Source organism: Cryptosporidium hominis (assembly GCF_000006425.1).
Source record: "Cryptosporidium hominis TU502 chromosome 6 CHRO016090, whole genome shotgun sequence".
NCBI classification, from domain to species: Eukaryota; Apicomplexa; class Conoidasida; order Eucoccidiorida; family Cryptosporidiidae; genus Cryptosporidium; species Cryptosporidium hominis.
In genome coordinates, this window is record NW_667394.1 from 855 (window position 1) to 23,708 (window position 22,854).

A 22,854-nucleotide genomic window follows, 5' to 3' on the forward strand; every position below is an offset into this window, starting at 1 on the left:
ATTCTTGTATCTTTCAATATTTTTGCAAAAATTAATGTAATGTTGATAAGTTTCTGCTAAAGTTAAATCTGAAGTTAATAATTTATTTATTCCGACAAAATACCACTTTAAGTAAGAAATATATTCAATAGACGGTAAAAATGTGACCTTATGGAGAATAACTTAAGAATCCCTATTTTGATAGATTATTTTTGGAAGGTCAATACCGAAAAAGACATTTGGTATACAAATAGGTTTATCAGAATATTGTCGATCATTAAATTGGTTTAATAGCTTAGTACTTGAATAAGTAATGCATGTGCTTAATGAAGAGATAATTATGTTTAAAGGCTCGGAATCCGCATTAATTACTTCTTTTTCAGAGCTGAAGTATTGGATTATGCCACTCAAATTCTCAAGCGCCTCATTTATGATTTTAAATGAATCAAATTCTTCATAGCGAGAATTATTCATTAATATAAATTCTATCCAGCTCTCCGGAAATAAAGCATTTGTACAATTATTATATGAAAACAAATCGCAATACTTATCCAGTGCATTTAAATATGCTAAGGTGACTATTTCTTGATACCTCTCTCCTCTTTTCCATTCATTCATTAGAAACTTATAAATTGATCGAACTATGAAAGCACCTTTTGAGTAAAATCCTAAAAAAGCTTCCGAATTAGTATTTTCAAGGAATTTCGTTTTTTTCCAGAATATCTTAATTAATAATGAATAAAATTCTTCAAGTTCAGTTGCAAAAACTGATGCTGCAATTGTAGAAAATTTCAATTCACTTTTATCTTCAACTTTGTTTGACAAATAATGCTTGATCCAAAGGACCATCAGAAACAGCATTTTCTCATTTTTAGAATTAAAACATAATAATGATTTATTTAGTAGCTTAACTATTGAATGATCTTCGATATTATTTCCGCTCAAATATATATATTGTATTAGATATTTTTTATGAATCTCGTTAATTAATATTTTCTGGTTTGGAGAGCACCTGGAAAAACATGAGCATATCAGATTAATTGAAATTTCTAATAAATTAAAGTATATTGAATTATAGTATATTTTTATTCTTGATTTATTAAACAATCTAAATATTAAAAAAATTAAATAAATAGCTTTAATTTCGTTGCAAGAAAACCCTTCAGAGTATGTTTTTTTTATTTTGATCTTCTTTTGGTTTAATTAATTCAATGATTTCATCAACTAACTTAATATCACTGATCAATTGTTTTAATATTGAAAGTGATGAATCTGAAGTATGACTTTTATAGGGAAGCAAGCAAATGATATAGGAAATGTAACGCGTGTAGTTGTGTTCAAAACATCCATTGATAATTTGTTGTTCAAGGTAATCGTAAACTAAGTCAACCAACTGAAAATTACATTCTTGAGAAACTCTTTTAGAACAAAAGTCATTAAGAAATAGCTCCCAGAAAATTTTATTTGAAAAAATATATAGAGAAAGATCATTGGCTCCAGAATCGATAAAAACATCTGAAGAAAAAAATTTGTATATTGAATTATAGTATAAATAAACCCTATACACTTGATCAACAGACGGAATAAAATGATATTCATTGATCCTCCCACAATTATGAGTAATAATATTCAACTTTCCTGTTACCATATATTTGCCTAGATTCAAAAACGAATAATCTTCTGAAAAAAACTGTAATATATTTTCAACTCCACAACTATATGTTAAATTTACATTTCTAATTAAATTTTTCCAGGAAAAATACTTGAAAATATTTCTTGTAATAATTGAATAGATATTCAAAATTAAAATAGTATTTTTTACCTTCATTATTTCTAAATTAGAAGCTTTAAAATATTTATTAGTTTCTTTATCCACGGAAGTTAATACAAAGGACTCAACATCACCGGTATGATCTGCTTTAATTGATTTTCCAATGAAATTTAAAACTTCATCATTTGATGTTGGTGAAAGATTGACAAAGAATTGGATTATGTTCTGTATTAATGATTTAAGTTCATCCGTTGTGAAATTCTGTGTTAATATATCATAATAGATCAAGTTAAAATTATTTATATAATTGGATGCTGGGCTAAAAATTTCATTTAGCGATGTATAATGGTTAATAGTATCCTCTAATTTATTCATAAAAGTAAGCTTCTTAGATAGTACTTCTATAAGCTCCATAATTAAAGCGCACACTATAATTTTATTATTTATTCCATCTGAGATGTAAAAATTGAATAAATCGAATAAATGTTTCTCCAATCTTGTTTTATTGGTATTAAAAATAATTCTCAATACCAAATACTTTAATTTTAGATAATTTCTTATTATTTCAAGAGATATGTATAGATATGAATTACAATTGTCGGAGATTGATGATGACTTAGTCAACTCTTGTCTGGATAAAGAACTTATAACAGAAACTGATATAGGAGATAATAAAAAAGTTTTATCTTTATCTGAAAAAATTCGAATACAGTAATTGCCAATATTTTTAAAGTAATTAATTAATAGATGAAGAGGTGTGATTAAGAATATTATCTTTTCTATATCATATTTGCATTTTATACGAGTCTCAAACTCTTGATTTATTAGTGCTTTCCCATCTAGATATATGTAAACATTTTTCATTAAATTTACCAAGTCCTCAAATTTAGAAGTTGAGTATAAAATATTCAACAGCTCACAATGTTTCTTTTTGCAAACAATCTTTGAAATAATGCTTTCAAGGAATCTCAAATATCTATTATAAGCCATAGCAACGACAGTGTTTGATTTACACTCACCAATAACTCTACAAAGAAGAAAATTTATGATTTCTTCAAAGTTTGATAGTTTTTCTATATTGGAAATTAACTTGTATTTTAAATCACTAATATCAAGTGTATTGTTAAAAGAATTTTGTAGTCCCTGACTCCAAACTAACGTAGAATTGCCTAGATGGGCATTTGATGGGAAATTGTTTGAAGTGCGATCATTAAAGCAAATTTTGTGAATCTCGCAAATTGGAAGGCATAAATCATAATCATTCATAATATTTCCAGGAAAAGCTGCCCTGGCAATATAAATTTCTGATTTATTACAATAGACCTGAGGATATAACAATTTTTTTTTATCTCCACTCTGTTGAAAATCTAAATTAAGATAACTTGAAAGTTGCAAATTAATGTTTTCGGAATTATAATCACAAAAGTTCAATATCTTATAGAGATAAACTGTATTGTTAATCAACAAAACAAAGTGATCTGTGCCTTCTAGGAGGGAAATTACAGGGTGGGTATCTGTATTAATTCCAATTTCAATATCTGTTCTTCTATCAATTATACTACTATAAACATTATTTTCTGCAGGATTTAAATCTGATCAATATAAGACATAATTCTTTATTTTTTTCAGAAAATGTAATTAAATAAATATTTTCTGTGTTTTTGTCGGTTACTGTAGTTTTCACTATTTGAAATGTAGAAATTTCGAGAGATTCTGTAAAGATATTTTTTTTAATAAATAGTGGTAAAAACTCGTCTTTCAAGATTGTCGAATTTGAAATTATCCCAAAAACTCCCAATTTATTGCATGCTAAAAATAGAGATTTAGTTGCTTGAGTAAGTAATTTCAAATTTGAAAGCTCCGTTTTGAAACTTCTCGTTGTCAAAATAGTAAAACTATATTCGCATTCCCCAAATACAGATATCTCAATGATATATAACTGTCCTTCATTAGAGCAAACTGAAATCGTGAGAATTGATGTGCATCTATCGAAAAACAAACTACCATTACCAATTTGAATTGAATGGGAAATTTATATTAAATAATGATTTATATTTGGGCGCTCTACATTAATCTTGAGCTTTGTCTCTAGAAAAATATTATAGTGGAGACATTGTAAACACAGATTGTATCGTTATTTATTACTGAGGCAATATGTAAATCATCGAATAATTTTAATTCATTACCAAAAAATTTGTCAAAATCAGAATACATATCTGTACAATTGTTTCTTTCATTTGTTAATTCTGCATAAAAATTATTAGAGAAAGCAAAATAGCCAATGATCTGCTCAACATTCAGAAGCATTTTGATTCCTAAGTTATATAATTGATTTTTATTGCTGAACTTTGTAACTATTTCGTCCCCACTTATGAAAAAAATTGTTATACAACGTCGCGGCATCATGAACTTTTATAATTGCGATGGATTATTTACCATTTGACACCTACAGTGTGAATAACCAAATACTGTTTATAATACAAAGAGTTTTTAAAGATAATGTATTTTTACTATTTATTTATATTGCTATCTTCTTATCAACAACTATTGTCACAATTTTTATTTTAAGGATACTTTTAAATGGGCCAAGCTAATAATAAAAATCAACAAAAAAAAGCAACTCAACTCCATCATAGAAATGTGCATGCCAATGATGATTTTTTATTTTTATCTGAAAGATACCCTGAGCTTAAAAAATGTATCAAAATAATAAATAATAAAGTACGTATTAATTATAACCCCGCAGCATTATACTGTATTTCGAAAGTATTGCTGCATTACAGATATAATATTAATTGGGACATACCGGATAAATTTTTAATACCAACAATACCTTCGAGAGCTAACTATGTACACTTTATTTCAGACCTGTTAACTCCAGAACACTTTTATAATACGGAAAAAGTAAACGATGAAGGATTAAGAAACGATCTAAAGACAAAAACATGTATTGAAGGTGGTACAGATGTTTGTTTTTCTGAGCTCATTCCTAGAGGAAAACAAGTTTTGGGGTTTGATATAGGAATTGGTGCAAATTGCATATTTTCTCTTTTATGCAACAAAATTTATTCTTGGAATATGATCGGCTCAGATATTTCAATTGAAAGCCTGAATGTTTCAGACACTATAATTAAAAAAAACAATCTTTGTAGTTGTATAAAACTTTTGCATCAAGAAAGGCCAGAATATATATTATTCGGGATACTTGACAAAACTGAAATAGAAGACTTGAAATTGTCATTCACTATCTGTAACCCTCCATATTATGACTCAGTTGAAGATTCAGAAATTAATATGCACCCTGCTCGCTTCAGGAGTTGTCAAAATTACGAAATAATAACTCATGGAGGTGAATCTCAATTTATCTTGAAATTGTATTTCGAAAGCAAGAATTTTCCGAAAAGGGTAATCTGGTACACTTCTCAAGTTTCGAAACTAAAAAATTTGAGATTTTTGAAAAGTGTTCTTGGAAAAGAAATCATTAACAATGAATTAAAATCACTTAGATACACTACTCTAAAACAAGGCAAACATGACAAGTGGGTAATTGCATGGAGCTTTTTTGAAAAGGAAGAGAGAACCTCAATATTAAAGTTTCTCAGAAACAATAAAAACATGAGCTCTTGACGAATTTTAATTAAATATTAATTTTTGATCAAAAGTTGCATGTGTATGCATGCAAATTATGATTTAGCACATGCGTTAATTATTTACACAGAATAATAAATTATCCTTTGTTAACCTTATTATTAATAAACTTACATTAAAATGGATGGGATGCTACATCAAAATGAAATTATTTCTTTGCTAGACGAAAAAAGAACCATTTCAAGCACAATAAAATTTTCGTCGCTACTTGGGTCTATTACAATAACCAAGTTAGTAATATTTTTGGTCGGATTCTCAGATGGACTGACTCACCTCGCAACACTGGCAATTTACTACTTGCTGAAGGATGATTTACGCCTTTCTCCTCCTGAAGTATCGGTGATATACGCAATTCCTGCGATACCTTGGTTTTTGAAACCTTTATTTGGTAAGCTCCAAACCATTTTTTAAAGTATAAATAAATTTCTTAAAGCATTTTGTAGTGATTCAATACCTATTGCAGGTAAGTTTGAAGCTCATTCAGATATATTCGTTAACATACTTATAGGAATGAGAAGAAAGCCATACTTGATTTTTTTCTCAATTCTTCAAGTTATAGGCTTTTTACTACTTGCAACAAACGTAAGTTAATTCTAAATTTATAATAATATTTTTAATAGTTTCAGGCTGATACTGTTTTTAAAGCTGCAGTCTGCCTATTACTAATATCTTTAAGTGCAGCATTTTGTAGCAGTATTGCTGAGGTACGTTATTAGAAAATAGATTAATTAATCAATAATCTCTAAAAAACAGGCATTAGTTGTAGAGACATCTGGAATTAATGGTGGTGCTGAAACAGTCTCCGATTATTTTGGCTCAAAGGCATTGGGTGCACTAGCAACGGCATATTTTTCTGGTTCATTGTTAGATACATACAGTAAACAAGGAATATTTCTTACAACGTCAATTTTTCCATTATTTGTTTTTATCGCTTGTCTGATAATGGATGATAAAAAACAGACAGAAGATCTCACTGCGAAGAATCAGCTATTTTTGCTCAAGGAATTTTTGAAAAAACCCATAATTTGGGGGCCTGCAATATATATTTTTACCTATACTGCAGGACCGGACTATGACGATGCAATGTTTTTTTACTTTACAAATAGGCTTGGCTTTTCACCAACATTTATGGGCAGCTTAAGGCTTACTTATGGAATTGCAGGTATAATTGGAATTGTTCTATATAGAATTATTCTCAAGAAGACCCCATTCCGTGAAATATTGCTTTGGACTACTTTGTTTTCAATACCAATTTATATTCTACCTCTAGTGCTGGTCACAGGACTCAATTTGAATATAGGAATTTCGAATAGAATGTTTGCATTGTCTGGTGGATTTCTTATTGAAGCCATTGCAGAAATACAGTTGTTACCACTTCTTGTAATGACTGCAAAGTTTTGCCCAAAAGGCCTTGAAGGGTCCGTATATGCGGTTATGATGTCAATACGAAGTCTTGGAATAGGGGTTTCAAAAGTTATCTCCGCAGGATTGGCCTACTCACTTGGAATTACAGCATTCAATTTTTCAAATTTGGGGTTATTAATTTGGATTTCATCTGCATTCCTCCTACTGCCTCTTTTTTTTCTAAATTTGGTTAGTTATCATGCTTTTTCCATATTTCAAGTTTATTTTTTTAGGTTGTGAACGAAGAAGAGATCCAAAGTACAGAAAATCAAGTATAATTCAATATTCTCAAAATGATTAAAATTAAATAACGAAATATCTTATGAGATTTTATTTAGAATTGAAAATAATTTTCTATACTACAGTAAATTTCTACTATGAAAGTCTATATTGAACGGTTACTTTGCTTTTTTACTTTGTAAATTCTTATAACCCAATTATCAGTTGTATAAGCTTCCTCAAAATGAGTAAGTGAGAATTGAGTCTTACCTATGTGGTAATTCCTTACTAAGTCAAAACCATCCTTCTGGAGATCCGAAAACCTATAATACGATAGCTTGTAAATCAGAGAATTAAGCATCGCATTAGATGCGTCTTTCCCCACAGTGTAATGCCCACTATCCGATAGATAATCGTTTTGCTGAATGTGAGGATAAATTCCAGAAGCAATTCTTACCATCCATAAGAATTTATTGATATCATCAGAAGAATATTTTGCAAACCCACCAAATACAACAAAAACATAATCCACATCCAGTTTTTCTATTATTTTATAAGCCTCATCCTCAGGAGATGCCAATGCAAGCCCAACTGTAGCGATATGTGTGTTATTCCATGTATTGTTATCTACAATTACGGTTCTGTCGCCTAATTCAGTGCATTGATATCCATAGTCCCACCAAGACATTATCCTTGCATTGTAAGGGGTGTTCTTTCTCAACCAATAATATGCTTCCCTAAAATCATCCTGAATTAGTCTAGTTCCATCTCTAAGACGGTTTGAAGTAATTACTGATGGATGTGAATACGCCACAGCAGAGCTCCAAACGCTATGCACAACATAACTCGCACAGAGCAAAAACATCAATAATACAAAAAAAACTCTGAGAATACCAAAATTCCCTTGGTTCCCATAATCATAAGTGGTTTTTTTTGTTTGCCTTCTGCCTATTAAACTCGATAATATAAAAGAAAATCCCACTGCAGAAAGGCAACAAGCCGCAGGCCCAAAAACCAACATCAGTCTAATCATAACAGAAGAAAAATAGACAGCAAGGACTCCATATACAATTAAAAATATTGCAGTATCGGGAATGCACGTACTATGTGATGTTTGAAATGGTGAATTTTTTGGCGATTTTTTTTGAGAAATATAAATTGAATATGCGCATACAAATATTCCAAGAGGGAAAAATATCGCAGTAATATGGAGGTCAAAAATATACTGTGACCAAGTTGTTGCTTGGTGTTCTGATACCGATGCGATAATAGGAACATGCTTAGATGCATATGTGGGATCTAAAAGAGTCATACTTCTTGCCGCCCACCTAGTTTTTCCAGATAATGTCAATACCAAGAAGGCGGAGCTAGATACCAAGAAGCAAGAAATCCATATAGCTTTTAGAAGTATTCGGCTTGAAGAAGTGCTCAGAATATATTTTGAGGAGTTCAATACTATAACGCACACTACGAGAAATGCCATACAGTGTGATGAAAGGTGTTCCGAAGATTTTATGGCGCCCACATTGACAAATGGAATGTTAAGGTTCAATATTGTACCAATAACATAAAATACAATATAAACTACAAAGTGTTTGTATGTAAATCTGTTGAGTAATACAAGAGCTAGTGTATAGATTGCAATTGTATTAATTACAAACACATATCCTCCCCAGCTCATAGTCATATAATTGTAAGCAAGAGCTGCAAAAAATGAACTCAATATTCTACCATCATTTACTGCCCTCAAATATAGTGCAAAACTGAATACAAGAGCAAAAATTGCAACTGCTTCATTATCATAACTTCCTGCAACGCTCCTACTCAGATAAGTAGGAGATATACCCGTAAAGAGAGCTGCCATTATTCCCGTTTCATTTCGCTTAGTTATTTGAAAAGTGAGTAAGTATGAAGCAAGTGCAGTTAGACTTGAGATTATTGGTCCTGTAAAAACACAAATGTGTAAAATACTTACAAGTAAACCCAATTGATGTGCAATATACCTCATCAAAGCAGCAGTAAGCATGAGACCAGGAAATAGAGTTTGCCCAATAATCCTACCAAGAGGGTACCAACTCCTGCTATCAAACCAGTTCCAAAATGCATAAAACCCATGTTTTGAAAGAAATTTCGAGGTTCTATAGTTAAAATGTGGATCAAACTCGTGTATTATCGCTTCATATCTTACTACGGCAAAAAGCCTCACAAAAATACAAAGTCCCATAATTAAAACCACGGATAGAAACAACAAAACAGGAGATATCCTTCCAGCAGATTCAAATATTGATTTTTTTTTGTATTCATTTTCTAATTCTTTATAACTTATGTCCTTCATGATTAAATTGAAGCATTCAGATAAAATTTGCCAAATAATCAAGAACCTTTAAATAAGGTAAGAATTTTTATTTTCTTTGCCACCAATTTTATAGTTTATATTAAATGTCTCAAATATAAAGTTGCTGTGTGCCTCCGTCAGGTAATTCGATGGCGCAAATTGAATATTTATTTATTATGGGAATTGTTTCATCAAGTTCAAATTTAAGTTCAATCGATAAACCAAATGAGCAAAATAATTTCCATTGTGCTAATGGTCATATGAATGGCCACAATCTAGAAAATATCCAGTGTGTAATTAGATGGTCATTTGGTGGGGATGAGGTATTTGTTACTGGTAGTTTTAACTTTTGGAGAAAGCAGGATGAATACAAGTTATTTAAAAGTGGCCACGATCATTTGATTGCAATAGAGCTTACTAGAAATATTCACTTTTTCAAATTTATTGTGGATGGAGAGTGGAGATACTCTCCAGAATACCCAATTGAATCAGACAGTGAAGGATATATAAATAATTGTATAGATTTAACAAAATACAAAGCTCCATATTATTCAATACCTTGCGATAAATCACGCTACGGCGTACAGGAGTTCCATCAAGAGCTACCAACAGAGTTTCCTGTAGATGCGCCAGCATTGCCAATTCTTTTAGGTAAGAGCAGATGCCCACTTGAAACTGCCAATGGTATCCATATTCCGTTTCATTGTATTTCGAACCATATTTACTATGACTCTCTTGTTCAAGAAATCTTTGGAACTCATATAGTGACATTTTGTGTGACTAAGCGTTGGTTTAAAGAAAAGTACATGCAAATTGATCATTTTATGCAAAAGTTTACGACAATACTATATGTGTCCTTTAGATTAATTGATGAATTTTATCCTATATTAATTTGCAAGAAAAATGACTACAATTTAAATTGTTTTTCTAAAAGTGTTTCTGACTCAGAAAATAACAATCCTCACTATGACGCTTATGTTTCAGATAGATTGCTCACAACGGCCGAAATGTTTGCCACAATATTTAGATAAATCCTCGAACTTAAAATACTATCAAATAATAACATATGTATTTTCAGGACGTTACATATTACAATTTCAGTGAGATACAATCAGCGAGGTTTAATGTTTTTGTTAAGGTTTAGAATTTCCGTAGCAACGGATTTATTTTACTTTTGTTTAGGACATTCATTCACTACCTGTAGCTAAATTATTCGTATCAATAAATGTCAAATTCTCAGCGCCTATTTTTAGAGACGAGAATGCGGTTATATTTACAGGAAATGTAGAAAATATTACTGAGGGAATCCAGATTGTTAAATTTTCACGTTAATTTTCAACTAATATTTCTTGCAGTGCGTATAGATTAACGCACAATGGTAGAAAAGAATCTCCCTTGTGGAGAAGATATTCCCAAGCGGCAACTTTTTGAAATAATAAAGGAAATTGGCCCAAGCAGCACGTCAAATCAAGAAAACTTTGATGAGATTCTTCTAGGATGGATTAACGACTCAAGCAACTTTAAACGCGAGATTGCCACTTCATTCATTTATATGCTCAATGATACATCAAAATACAATAAGGATCCAAAATATAAAGAAAAAGGCAGCGATGATTTCTCTGAAGTTCTAAGAGCTAGATGGAACGAGCTGAGTAATAACAAAAATGACCAAAATTTATTGATTCAAAGCTCTAGAGAAGATATTAGGCTGGGGTGGAACTCTTCCGTTTTTGTGGAAGGAGTGAACAAGATAATGAAAATTCAAGAGTCCAAGAATAAGCAATTTAATACTAATTGGAATGACATTATTGACGAAATCATTGATAAAAGCGACTTACTAGATCTAACTGATAATGATGGAAGCTTCGAATTATTTTGTTCACTTTTAGGTGAATCATATCGAAGGGATGAAAATAAAGTTTATAAACCAAAATATAACGAACTGTATTATAAATTAGACCCTTTTTTAAAAGAATGGAAGAATCCCGATATTCAAGCTCTTTTTCTTTTGAAAATCTGTAAAACAAGCTATGAAATAAATAACAGGAGTTATAACTTACATCAAAAGGACTATTCAAGTGATATATTAGAGGATACATTAATAGAAAATGCAGTAAATTTTGATTCAGTCTACACTAATATGAGTAATTACTCAATTATATTAGATGCTAGCTTAAGGATTCATAATTCGATTGTTTCAATGTTCGAATCAGATGAATCCATTTTGGAACTCATTAAAGATGGTTTACTCGGAACCCCTTGTGACGATATATTTAAATCTAAATTACCAAAGATTGGAATCTTTCACACTAAAGGTTCATGTGGATTATTAATTTGTCATGATTTGCTAAGGGCCATCATTAATATATATAATCGAATTAATAATCAGAGATTATTAGAGCTCCTTCAACATCTTATTTTTTATGAGATTCCAAGATATTCTCCTATTGGCCTACTCTCATCTCTTGGAGCAATTTATGATGACCTTCCACAAACCGTTTCTGTATCTAGTGACCTAGCTAACAAGATAAGTGAGTCGTTCGATATATTAGTGCCAAATAATAAGGTCACAAAGGTTTCGTTGATTAAAATGGCAATTTACAGTGCTCAAGAGTTTATTATATTTCCTATTTCTAAAATAGTTGCAACTTCTCATGAAAAAGAATATGATATTGGTCCTCGTTTTGGAGTGATTATGCAAATCATTTTCGCCTCTTCAGAGAAACACAGGAATGGTAATAGCCAATCCCAGTTTATGAGAGATTTTATCAGCCAAATTGCATTCTGTTACAGAATTTCATCTGTTTTTCTAATTTCAAAGTTGAACTCCCTCTCGAGGAGCTACCTTTGGAAGTTCTTGGACTCTGAATGGAAGACCTTACCTCAATTTTATAAAATGAATGTTTCTGATTGTTTGTCTCAAATTTTGTCTAGAGATAAGCTTGATTTATTGAAAGATTCAGAATATTCTCATGAATCGATCGACTATTATCATTGGTGGTTTCTTTGTATCGATATTGTTTTTTCTGGAATTAGTATATCTCAAAATTCCGAATTGGGGTTATCTTCTAGTATATGTGACGAAATTAGCTCTCACGCTGTTAATGTCCTTTTTACTCTATTTAAAGAAGAACTAGAGGGTAAAAATATTGAAACTCCACTATTTATTATTGCTATTATGGACTATATCCGGGCCAGGCTTGTATACATGACTTACGCTTCAGCTGAACTTCAAACTATTCTAGTAAATAGAAGAACATCATTACCTTTCTTTTCGGTTGATAAAGCTGCAAGTTTTAAAGTTTTTGCTGCAAGAGTTGTTCGTAGGAATTTATCTTTAGGTTCATCTCAGCTATATCAGCCTAAAGAATGCTGGATTTCTTCGCTTGAAACTCCCTCATTCAAGTTTTCCTGTTGGCGTATTAGCTCATCTTCTATCCTCGCGATTCAAGAAGCAATTTTGAAGTTTGGAGTAAGCACTAAAGGATATGAAAGCACCCCTATCTCTGAGCTTCATGATGCTTTACTTGAATTTGAGAAGATTAAAGATAAAAATAATTCGCAAGATAAAAATAACTCCTTGGGCTCTATTAATAAAGATGTTAGCTCCGAAATTATGTTGAATTCTTCCGTAAATGAAAAAGATGAAAAAACCCTTAATAATATTTCACAAACTTTATTCACCAATAACGATTCAGAACACAAAAACTCCACAAAAATTAATAGTAAATCTGAACTGATAGAGGCTGAAAATGAAGGAAATGGATTTGAAATCAATCAAGTCAACGATTTTCTAACAAAATGTTATTTAGGTGAAGTTAATACATCTGAATTAACAGTTGAGTTGAAAAAAATGCACTCTCTTTCAAACCACCCAGGTAAAAATGTTAAAATCTTCAATACTTTCCTTCAAACGTTATTTGATGAATGTAGATCCTATCCTAAATATCCTAATCCAGAGCTTAAAATTACTGCAGAAATTCTTGGGATTTTAGTTAAGGAGGATCTACTTATTTCATTTGGAAATGCACTAGTGTTTGTATTGCGATGCATTATTGAAGCACTTAGAAAAGGGCATTGGACCAAAATGTTTTGTTTTGGAGTATTTGCTATGGAAATGTTTATAGACAGATTTATTTCTTTCCCCCAATTTCTCTCTGCAATAATTAATATGTCTCAACATTTAAAACATGCAATAGAACCGTATGTTACTTATTGCGAGTCTTGTATTGCCATCCTTCCAGAAAATCTAAAGAATAAGTTATACATTGAAAGGAGTGTAATGGAGTCTCTTAACTTAGATATCCCACCAAAACCAGAAAGTCTTATTTCAAAGGTGCACCCAGAGATGATCAACTTTGAATTCAGACAAAAGGAGACTAGCGAAAGTCCTTGTAAACCAAATATGTCGATTGACAAGCTTGGAAGTTTTATCACCTTAAATCTTTCAGAAAGGAAGGTGCTTCCAACTGGAATTACAATTGATCAACTTCAAGGCTTTGGTTTGGGTAGTTTAGAAAAATTAATGAATGATCCTGAAATATTAAACGCGCTAGTAACTCCCTCCGAAAATGTAATTGAACACATTTTCACGATATGTAATACTCTTGCGAGCACGAACATCGAAACTAAAGCTATCGAAATGGCTGATATTCTAAATAAAAACCCGGAATATTGTCATTGGTTTGCGTTTTATCTCGTGAAGAATAGGGCATCTAAGGAAAAGAATAACCATTCTACATATATCAACTTCTTAATTAAATTGGATAAACTGATGCCAAAAAATTCAGATTTATTGCTCGAGGAAAAAACTGAATCGGATATTCCACTAACTCATAAAGGAAATGAAGAAAGTAAAATAAACATAATTGAAATTACTACTCTTGCCAGTTATGACTGTATTAAGGCTTTGCTGCGATATGCAAGTATATTGAATGATGTCTCCTCATTCTTAAATGTACTACGTCATTTAGGCTACTGGCTAGGGCAAATTACAATAGGAATTAACCGTCCGATTATCCACAAATACCTAAACCCCAGACAATTGCTTATAGATAGCTATTCTAGAGGTTGCATAGCCTCTGTCCTACCTTTTATTTGTAAAATATTGGAGAATATTAAAGGAAGCTACTATTATCCGCCAAACCCTTGGACAAACAATATTTTATATGCACTAGCCGAAATTCATTCGCTTGCGAATAATTCAAACTCTCATATGTTCGAGGTAGAACTTTTATTTAAGCAACTGGAGCTTAATCTAGATGATTATGTTGGTAAGTCAAACTACCTAGGTTTGAGCAGCCATACAGACTATATTGAGCATAAGGCTCTGGGAGAAAAACAAAGAGGTCATAATATTTATCCAAAGACCCAGACAGAGCATAATTCTCACATAACTTTAGGAAGCTCATTTGAGCGTCCAAATACTATTAATGTAATTAACAGCTCTTTAAACCAATCTGCTAGCTTATATCAACTAAGTGCCAATATTGGAGATGCACAACTTGCCTCGACCTTCATGCCGCCTAATCATTCATCCCAAATGATGCATCAACAAACTCCACAGCAGATACCATCATCCGACATACAATTTTGGGCCAACAAAGTACTAATTTCTCCCTCTATTGTATTATTTCAGATACAACCATCGCTCAGGCCTTTGGTACCACTAGCTTTAGACAGATCAATAAGAGAAATACTACAGGTTGTGATTCCAAGGTCAGTTAGAATTGCTGCAATTACTACTAAAGAAATTATCGGCAAAGAATTTGCTTTTGAGGCTGATGAAAACATCTATAAAAGAGCAGCACATCTGATGGTCGCCGCTTTATCTGGCTCTATGGCTATTGCAGCATGTCGTGAACCCCTTAGAGTTGCATTTACTGCTCAACTAAGACAAGTATTACACCCAACACCATCAAGAGATGGTGAGGACCATGTATTAATTGAACAAGTTGTCCAAGTCATTTGCAGTGATAATATTGATTTAGGTTGCCAGATCATCGAACAGGCCGTGGTTGAAAAAGCTATTGAAGAACTAGACGAAGTTATCTCTCCAGGAATTATTGCAAGGAGGAAATCCAGAGAAACCGGGCATCAATTCGTTGATACAGACTTTTACGGAGGACCGAACACTCAGAATTCCGCTACTTTTTGGTCATCACTACCTGAAAATTTAAAATACAGACATAATTCTATGAGACATTTGCAGCTTTATAAAGATTTCTTACAATTCACCTTAATGAGAAATTTGGAAAGGAGGGATTCTGTTACCCAATATGAGCTACAGAACAGTTTACAATCAAATCAAATAACACCTCTATATCAGCATGGAAGTAATGACCAATTCAATAGCCAAACCCAACAATGGAATAATTCTAACGCAATTCAATTCTCACACCAAGCTGAAAGTATCCAAAATTTCAATACGGTTAGGAGTGACAATACAAGCTCCCAAATGCCTTCTTCTAATCATTCCCAAATGAATACCTCGTCTTCAACTATTGTACAACCTCCAGAACCTGTAAGGGTACCTCTTGTTTTTGAATTGGCATATCTGCCTCTAATGATGCGTGTTGACGAATGTTTGGGTCAAATAAAGGATGTAATACGCGAGATTGCCCTATATCCTCCGATTTTCTCCAAACAGCTGATTCCTCCAGTAAGCAATAATTTAAGCGAAGGAATGTCTGTTAACCAGAATGTATACTCAAAACCTCTCGGGTCTAATATTCTTACATATACTCCAAAATCAACCGCACATCCAGTTCTTTCTGTGTTATCTTCTCTCCAATCTGACCACATTTTATTTTATTTATGCAGGGTATTATATTCGATTGGAAAATCTGCGTCACAAAGAGAAGATGTTTTGATTGGAATCTCTCAAAAATTGTTTAAAACACTTTTTGATGCAGGCGCCGCCTTTCAGCAGAGTACAACAGGTATACTTCCCTCGAGTAGATGTATTGCCTCTTCGCTTGGTTTCGATGCAGCTTTGTTACATATCGAGGTATTTCTGGCGCTATGTAATCAAATTTCGTATTATAGCTCAAAATTTTGGCTGAAGCTTAGGAAAGAGGCAATAGGATGGTTTATTTACACTATAGAGGATCCAAAATATTCCGTTGATATTGTAATTGGTGCATTGAGATATGATCTTATCTCCTCAGATGAACTTGATGTTTCTCTATCAAACATTTTAGAAACTGCAATTTCTACGCTTAATGACTCTAATCCAGCAATCGGTGGAAATAGTAGATGTTTGAGAATTGTCGAGTTTATTTACAAACTGTTTTTCAGAAGTATTGAAGATTGGCACTACCCAATTACTAAGAAGTTACCAAGCACTACTAAAAACTTGAATCGATTATCAAATAACAGTGTAGCCTTCCAAAACAGTAATTTTTCTGCAATACCAATAGTGCTACCAGGGCTTTATTATAAGCCATACTCTTATACAACTAATCTGGGAGAACTTAAGAATAAAGTAGAAAGTATTCTATTGGAATTGGAATCCAACAAGTCAATTACGTTTCATGAAATGTGGATAGGTGACCAATGTCCAGAGATTTTGAACTTTTACTCAGTAATTCAGTGTAATTTGGATACAATATTGAACCCGAGATATATTGCGTTACCTACCCCTATTAAACCACCTCCTGATATTTCGAAAGGAATCAACACGATTTTCGATGAGTGGATATTGCTATTGAGAATAACAATTTTTAATGGAGTTGGAGGTTCCGAGCGTAATAATCCATACAGAAATCTATTTCTTCAAAGGCTTTCTAGGCAAGGTCTACTAAGAATGGATGACACTACAGAAAAATTGTTTACTGTTTGTATTGAGAGAGCAATTTATTTAAGCTTAAATCATGATAGTGACTCAGACGCCTTGAATAACTCTATTTCGGAAAATGCATATGACTCACGTAATATGGATCCGTTCCCAATAGATTCATTGGTTAGATTGATTACAACTATGGCAAGGTATGTAGATCCACAGCAAATGGCTGCAGTAGTAATAACACACAAATTTCTTTCAATACTTACTAGAGTTATTCATAAGGATGCAGAGTCACATGGCTTTAATCAAAGACCATATTATAGGATTTTTTACTCTTTGTTACAAGAATATGAAAGTATAGGATTCAATACTGAAATGATACACTTTACCTGCATTCTAAGTGTAGTTCATCACCTTCAATATTTAAATCCTAACAGGGTCCCCGGATTTGCATATTCTTGGATCCAGATTATCTCAAGTAACCGATTTTTCCCGTACCTACTACGCCATGTAAAAGGTTGGCAACCTTATCAAGCTCTATTATTGCAAATCTTCATTTTTATTTCGCCATTCTTGAGAAGTGTACAGCTATCAAGTAACATTAAAACAATTTATGGTGCGCTACTCCGTATCCTACTGGTATTACTACACGACTTTCCTGAGTTTCTTTGTGACTACAGTTGCAGTTTCTGCGATGTCTTGCCTGTTAACTGCATACAAATTAGAAACCTAATCTTATCCGCATTCCCAAGAAACATGAAACTGCCTGATCCATTTTTACCTACCTTGAAAATTGAAAATCTTCCCGAGATGAAGCTAATCCCCAGAATGATTGCAAATTATGGTGCTTATATTTTGTACAAGGATCTAAAGGTAAACATAGATAAATTCTGGATTACCAGAGATGCATCAATTCTTCCCCTCATCACAGAAACTATTAAAATGCCAAGGGATGAAGCACTTAAATGTGGTACTAAATACTCTTTCCCGATAATAACAGGTTTATTGCTTTATATTGGGATATATCTCCCAAATGGAAATGAATCTAATTCAAGCATTGACGGTTCTCATAATGGGATATTTAATGTCTTTAATTCCGATCCATCAACTAACTCGATTGAATCTGCATCGAAACTGGACCAAACACCAAACCTAAAAAGTGATCAATTAGAAACTTTTGAAGATCCGTCCCTTTCAATAATTCTATTTCTTTGTAAGGACCTGGATATGGAAGGGCGTTTTGTCCTCATATCTGCAATCACAAATTTTCTTGGATATCCTAATTCTTACACATACTACTTTAGCTCACTTATTTTATGGTTGTTTTCTAAAAGCAATGACTCTATTGTACAAGAACAAATCACAAGGATACTTCTAGAAAGGCTTATTGTGCACAGGCCACATCCATGGGGTCTTTTAATAACATTTATTGAGTTGATTAAGAATCCAAAATACGCATTTTGGAGCTGTTCATTTGTGCATCTGGCTCCGGAAGTTGAGAAGCTCTTTCAGTCTGTTGCTCAAACCTGTTTAGGTCAAGCCCCTAATAAGACGAATTTGGTGAACCATACATAAGTCAGTTTTATTTACTAAGTTATTTAATTAGAGTTAGATAATATATACGTTGATATTATTTGTTTTAATATTTTTGCAACAATTACTGAACTTGATCTTACCTTAATTTCAACTAGCTCTTCGTTTTTTCCATTATCATGAATCTTGCCTTCTCTAAAAGATTCGCTGTGTTCATTACAAGGTATTATTTTAAACATGCAAGGTATTCTTTTGCGATTGGACAGATACAAAGTGGATGTTCCTCCATAAATCATTGGATTTGAAGCGCTTGGATCGTCAATACTATCCATCACACTATATACGCAAAAGTTTAGCAGTTGTAGGAAGATTGGAATTTCGAGAGAAGAAATCCCTAAGATTCCTTTCACTGAAGATTGAGTGAGTTTTTCCCAAAAATTTTCAAACTCTTTCTTGCCCATTTTTTTAGTTGGAGCCATAAAGTTTGTAAGTATTACTGGAAGCCTAAAATTTATACAAATAAGCTTTGAATAATTACTATCTGTGTTAATTTCTTCCATTTGTTCATTTATTTCCGAAACTTCATCTCTTGTATTTGAGAAAGCTCTTATTAGTAGTGAAATCATTGGAGGATTCAAATAAGGACCATTACAAATTAAATTAATTCTTTGCTCAAATTTTCCTTCATTATCAAAATCCTTATTAGTTTCACTGGAAACTTCAACATGAAGGTTTTGCGATGTAGAATCAAATATATTTGAAAATGAATTATTAGAACTTTTTACTGACAATTTTTTCTCCTCGCAAAAAGTAGAAATACGTTCTATGTTAAATATCCTATTCTTCTTCTCATTTTTCCCCAATTTCACAATAATTGTTGACTCTCCAGAGGAATATTTAAAGTTCCCATTTGAAAATCCAATTGATAATAGGCTAAAGTTATATAAACTTCCTTTATTTGATAGACATAAGGAAAGCCAGGTATTTCTACTACAATATCCATCATCACCATATTTATTTGATTGGTTGGGTACTAAAAAGCTATTTTTTTTGTGATTAAATACTCCATCCAATAACTGATCTCTATATCTCAAAGCTGAATTATTTTCTGATGGTATATCTACTGGAGTTATATTCCCATTTATAGGAGTAATGCTATATTGTGTATTTGCAACAATTGCATTTAAAAATTCGGGTGAGCCAATACAATTACCTCTGTTTCCAACACCGATTTTCAGAATTTCGTAGATTCGATTTTGGGTCTCATGATCAGAGTTACAATAAAGCTTCGTAAAAGAAAGTAAAATAGTACTTTTTAATAGTGGAATATGATCATCTTCAGAATCGATAGTTAATATATCATGAATAATCAACAATATTTCAGCTTGCTTAACAATTGATACTTTACTTGATATAAGCTTTCCATATTCACCTAAAATAAAACATAACCACCTTATTCCAGATCTTGGGTTGAAATTATCTCTTCGATTTTTTAATTTATTTAATAATTTATATGATTTTATTGCTACATATTTTTGAGTACCTATATCATTTCCAAGTGATTCATTCACTTTCTCCATTAAATCAGTGCATTCAATTTTCAATTTAGAATCAAATAGAATATCTGTTATCTGAAAAAGAGTATTTTCTGTAATTTCAAATCCTGGATTTGGGTTACAGAAAGACTTCTCGAGAATTTGAAATAATACATTAATTGTCTTATATGAAACTTCATTTTTGTTTGAAAATCTTCTAATTGTATAGCAAACTGATAAAATTATCTCTTCCAATAATGTCTTTGTCTTTTCTGGAAAAAAACAATCACTTGAACCTTTTTGTATGTTATGTATTTCTTCAATATTTAATTTATAAGGGTTTAATATATACTTGTAAAGAACTCCATTAAGAATTTCTTTTGTAATAAAAACCCAATTATTTTTGTTACAGATATAAGAAAAAATATTTAATAGATTCAAAGTTGTATCTTCATCAAAAGAGCATGTAAATCTCAACAATGTAACCAAATTTTTTTTTATTAATTCTTGAATTGCCTTATTTGTTTTCGATTCAAAAATTAGTGAAATAGAAATAGAAATATAATCTTTGTTATCCGCATATAGTAAACCTTCAATAAATTTCCCGACTAAATGACCAATATTAGCAGATAATTCTTGATTACAAATCTTGTTGAAATATTTTGTCATCTCAATTGCAATGCCAATTATACATAGAAACTCAATTTCATCAAAGGTGGAACTAAAACTTAAATTACATTCGTTTACTGATTTAATTGCATGGATTGCATTAAAAAATACGTCTTCCATTATCTTATTTATCTTATAATTTACAAAATAGTCATTAATAACTTCAGGGAACAATTCTAAAATCTCTATTAATTTAACCTGAAGCCAAAACATTGGAATTTTATGAAATCTCCAATTTTTTATTTCTTTGTATAACCTAATTCTCGATAACGTAAATATTAAATTTGGAACTATAAATTCCCAAATCTTTACTAATTTAATATTTAAATTAGAGTTGACTATTTCTCTTTCGTCTCTTAATACGGAATGTTCTGTTTCTTGTTCATTTAAATTTTTGTATGCATTTTCCGTTGGTTCCAAATACTCAGTGTTTAAATAATACTTCAAACTATTCTTTATAAAAACGCATTGAGAAATTAGACAGTCAGCATTCCTCTCGAATTGGAAATATGATAATAGTCTTTCACCCCACTCGTTTGCCCTGAGCCGATCAGGGCAACATTGAAATAATTTCGTTAAACAACAAATTGCTTTCGATCTGATAATATTCGTGTCATTAAGTTGTTTTTCAACTGGTATTTCTGCGAGTTTCTTTATGTCGATAAAAAGATTGTCCGCAAAGTCTAAAGTTGGAGAATTCCCTATGAAATTCAATGCTAGTAAGCAATTTTTGATTTTTTGTTTTCTAATATCGATGTTTTTACCTGAATGATTTTTTCCTATTCCTACTGAAAATTGTCTAAAATTCCGCGATTTATCAGAACCTTTTTCTTTGTCTACTAATACTTCAAAGCAATTATTTAAGTCATTTTTTATTGTATTTATTAATAATCTAAGTAATTCTAAATTTCCCCTGTAAATTAATGAAGCAGCGATATAACCACATTGCTTAAATTCGAAAATATTCGAGCTAACCAACTCTAAAATTTCAAGCCATCCAAAGTCGATTTCATACCCCATTACGCTTATGTATGCTAATCTCCAAATTATCTTTTCTTTATCCTTGAGAGATAATTGAGGACCTTTTTTGGAGCTATCATCTGTCTTCTCTAAAATAGATTTTAAATTAGAAATCTCATATTCAACTAATTCCATATTATATTTATAAAAATGAATATGAGAATATTATTTATTTATATTAACACCATACTCTTTTAGATCAACCACCAATTTGTGAGGGCCGTAATAAAAGCATTTTTTTTTTTTTTTACTGCGGGTAGAAATGCTTTATGTATATATTAAATTATCGATAAAGATTTAAATAAATATAATTCCTTTACAAATATTTGTATTTCACTCAATCATTGTAACTTGATAAACGCCCCATTTTTTGTGTGTGATTTAGTTACTTTTTGTCTTCTTTAAAAACAGTCTAGTAATTTTCACTATTCTATAGCAAGTATTTCCCTGATACCTAGATTTATATTCATTTTCTATTCGACATTTTTTGACAATAATTATTTAGCATGATTAGTCCTAAGAATTTTTTATCGAAAATAAAATGTTGAAAATGATTTGCTTTCATTCAAAAAATAATAATAAATAGTATTTCTGAATGTCATTAAAGGTTATGATTTCAAGTTTTAAACTAGATGTTAATTTTCTTTATCGAATTATATATAGTATAATAACTACTTCTAATTTCTATATTTAATCTTTTGAATAATATATGTGAAAAAAATCAAATGTATATATAAAAACTAAGTAATCTTTAATATTTGTTTAAGTTTAAACTCCATCGAATCTTCAGTTTTTTTTTCGCATTCTGGGACGCTAAAGATTTCATCATTCTTTCTTATCTTATTCTCTATGGTCCTTGAATTTAGGTGGTATAATCCCATCTTTTTTTTATTAATAATAAATTGACAGCAATGACTTTAAATTCACAGCTTAAGGGGGGCTCTTTGAATTAAAT

The 22,854-nt window shown here is 31.4% G+C and overlaps 7 protein-coding genes across 7 annotated transcripts; 4 read left to right on the forward strand and 3 right to left on the reverse strand.

The window, feature by feature from the left end:
* Positions 1-1,141: 1,141 nt before the first annotated feature.
* Chro.60236 (hypothetical protein) lies at positions 1,142-3,016 on the reverse strand. Its single annotated transcript, XM_662357.1, has 1 exon — positions 1,142-3,016. The coding sequence occupies one exon, from the start codon at positions 3,014-3,016 to the stop codon at positions 1,142-1,144; it is 1,875 nt and encodes a 624-aa protein (XP_667449.1).
* A 1,314-nt stretch (positions 3,017-4,330) lies between these two features.
* Chro.60237 (hypothetical protein) lies at positions 4,331-5,377 on the forward strand. Its single annotated transcript, XM_662358.1, has 1 exon — positions 4,331-5,377. The coding sequence occupies one exon, from the start codon at positions 4,331-4,333 to the stop codon at positions 5,375-5,377; it is 1,047 nt and encodes a 348-aa protein (XP_667450.1).
* Positions 5,378-6,340: 963 nt separating this feature from the next.
* Positions 6,341-7,042, forward strand: Chro.60238 (BT1 family protein). The annotated part of the gene is made up of 1 exon (XM_662359.1): positions 6,341-7,042. The coding sequence occupies one exon, from the start codon at positions 6,341-6,343 to the stop codon at positions 7,040-7,042; it is 702 nt and encodes a 233-aa protein (XP_667451.1).
* Positions 7,043-7,187: 145 nt separating this feature from the next.
* Positions 7,188-9,356, reverse strand: Chro.60239 (oligosaccharyl transferase stt3 protein). Its single annotated transcript, XM_662360.1, has 1 exon — positions 7,188-9,356. One exon carries the CDS (start codon positions 9,354-9,356, stop codon positions 7,188-7,190), a length of 2,169 nt encoding a protein of 722 aa, XP_667452.1.
* A 149-nt stretch (positions 9,357-9,505) lies between these two features.
* On the forward strand, positions 9,506-10,387 carry Chro.60240 (gal83 protein). The annotated part of the gene is made up of 1 exon (XM_662361.1): positions 9,506-10,387. One exon carries the CDS (start codon positions 9,506-9,508, stop codon positions 10,385-10,387), a length of 882 nt encoding a protein of 293 aa, XP_667453.1.
* A 344-nt stretch (positions 10,388-10,731) lies between these two features.
* On the forward strand, positions 10,732-18,717 carry Chro.60241 (transcription regulatory protein). Its single annotated transcript, XM_662362.1, has 1 exon — positions 10,732-18,717. One exon carries the CDS (start codon positions 10,732-10,734, stop codon positions 18,715-18,717), a length of 7,986 nt encoding a protein of 2,661 aa, XP_667454.1.
* A 23-nt stretch (positions 18,718-18,740) lies between these two features.
* On the reverse strand, positions 18,741-22,034 carry Chro.60242 (adapter-related protein complex 2 alpha 1 subunit). The annotated part of the gene is made up of 1 exon (XM_662363.1): positions 18,741-22,034. The coding sequence occupies one exon, from the start codon at positions 22,032-22,034 to the stop codon at positions 18,741-18,743; it is 3,294 nt and encodes a 1,097-aa protein (XP_667455.1).
* Positions 22,035-22,854: the final 820 nt, after the last annotated feature.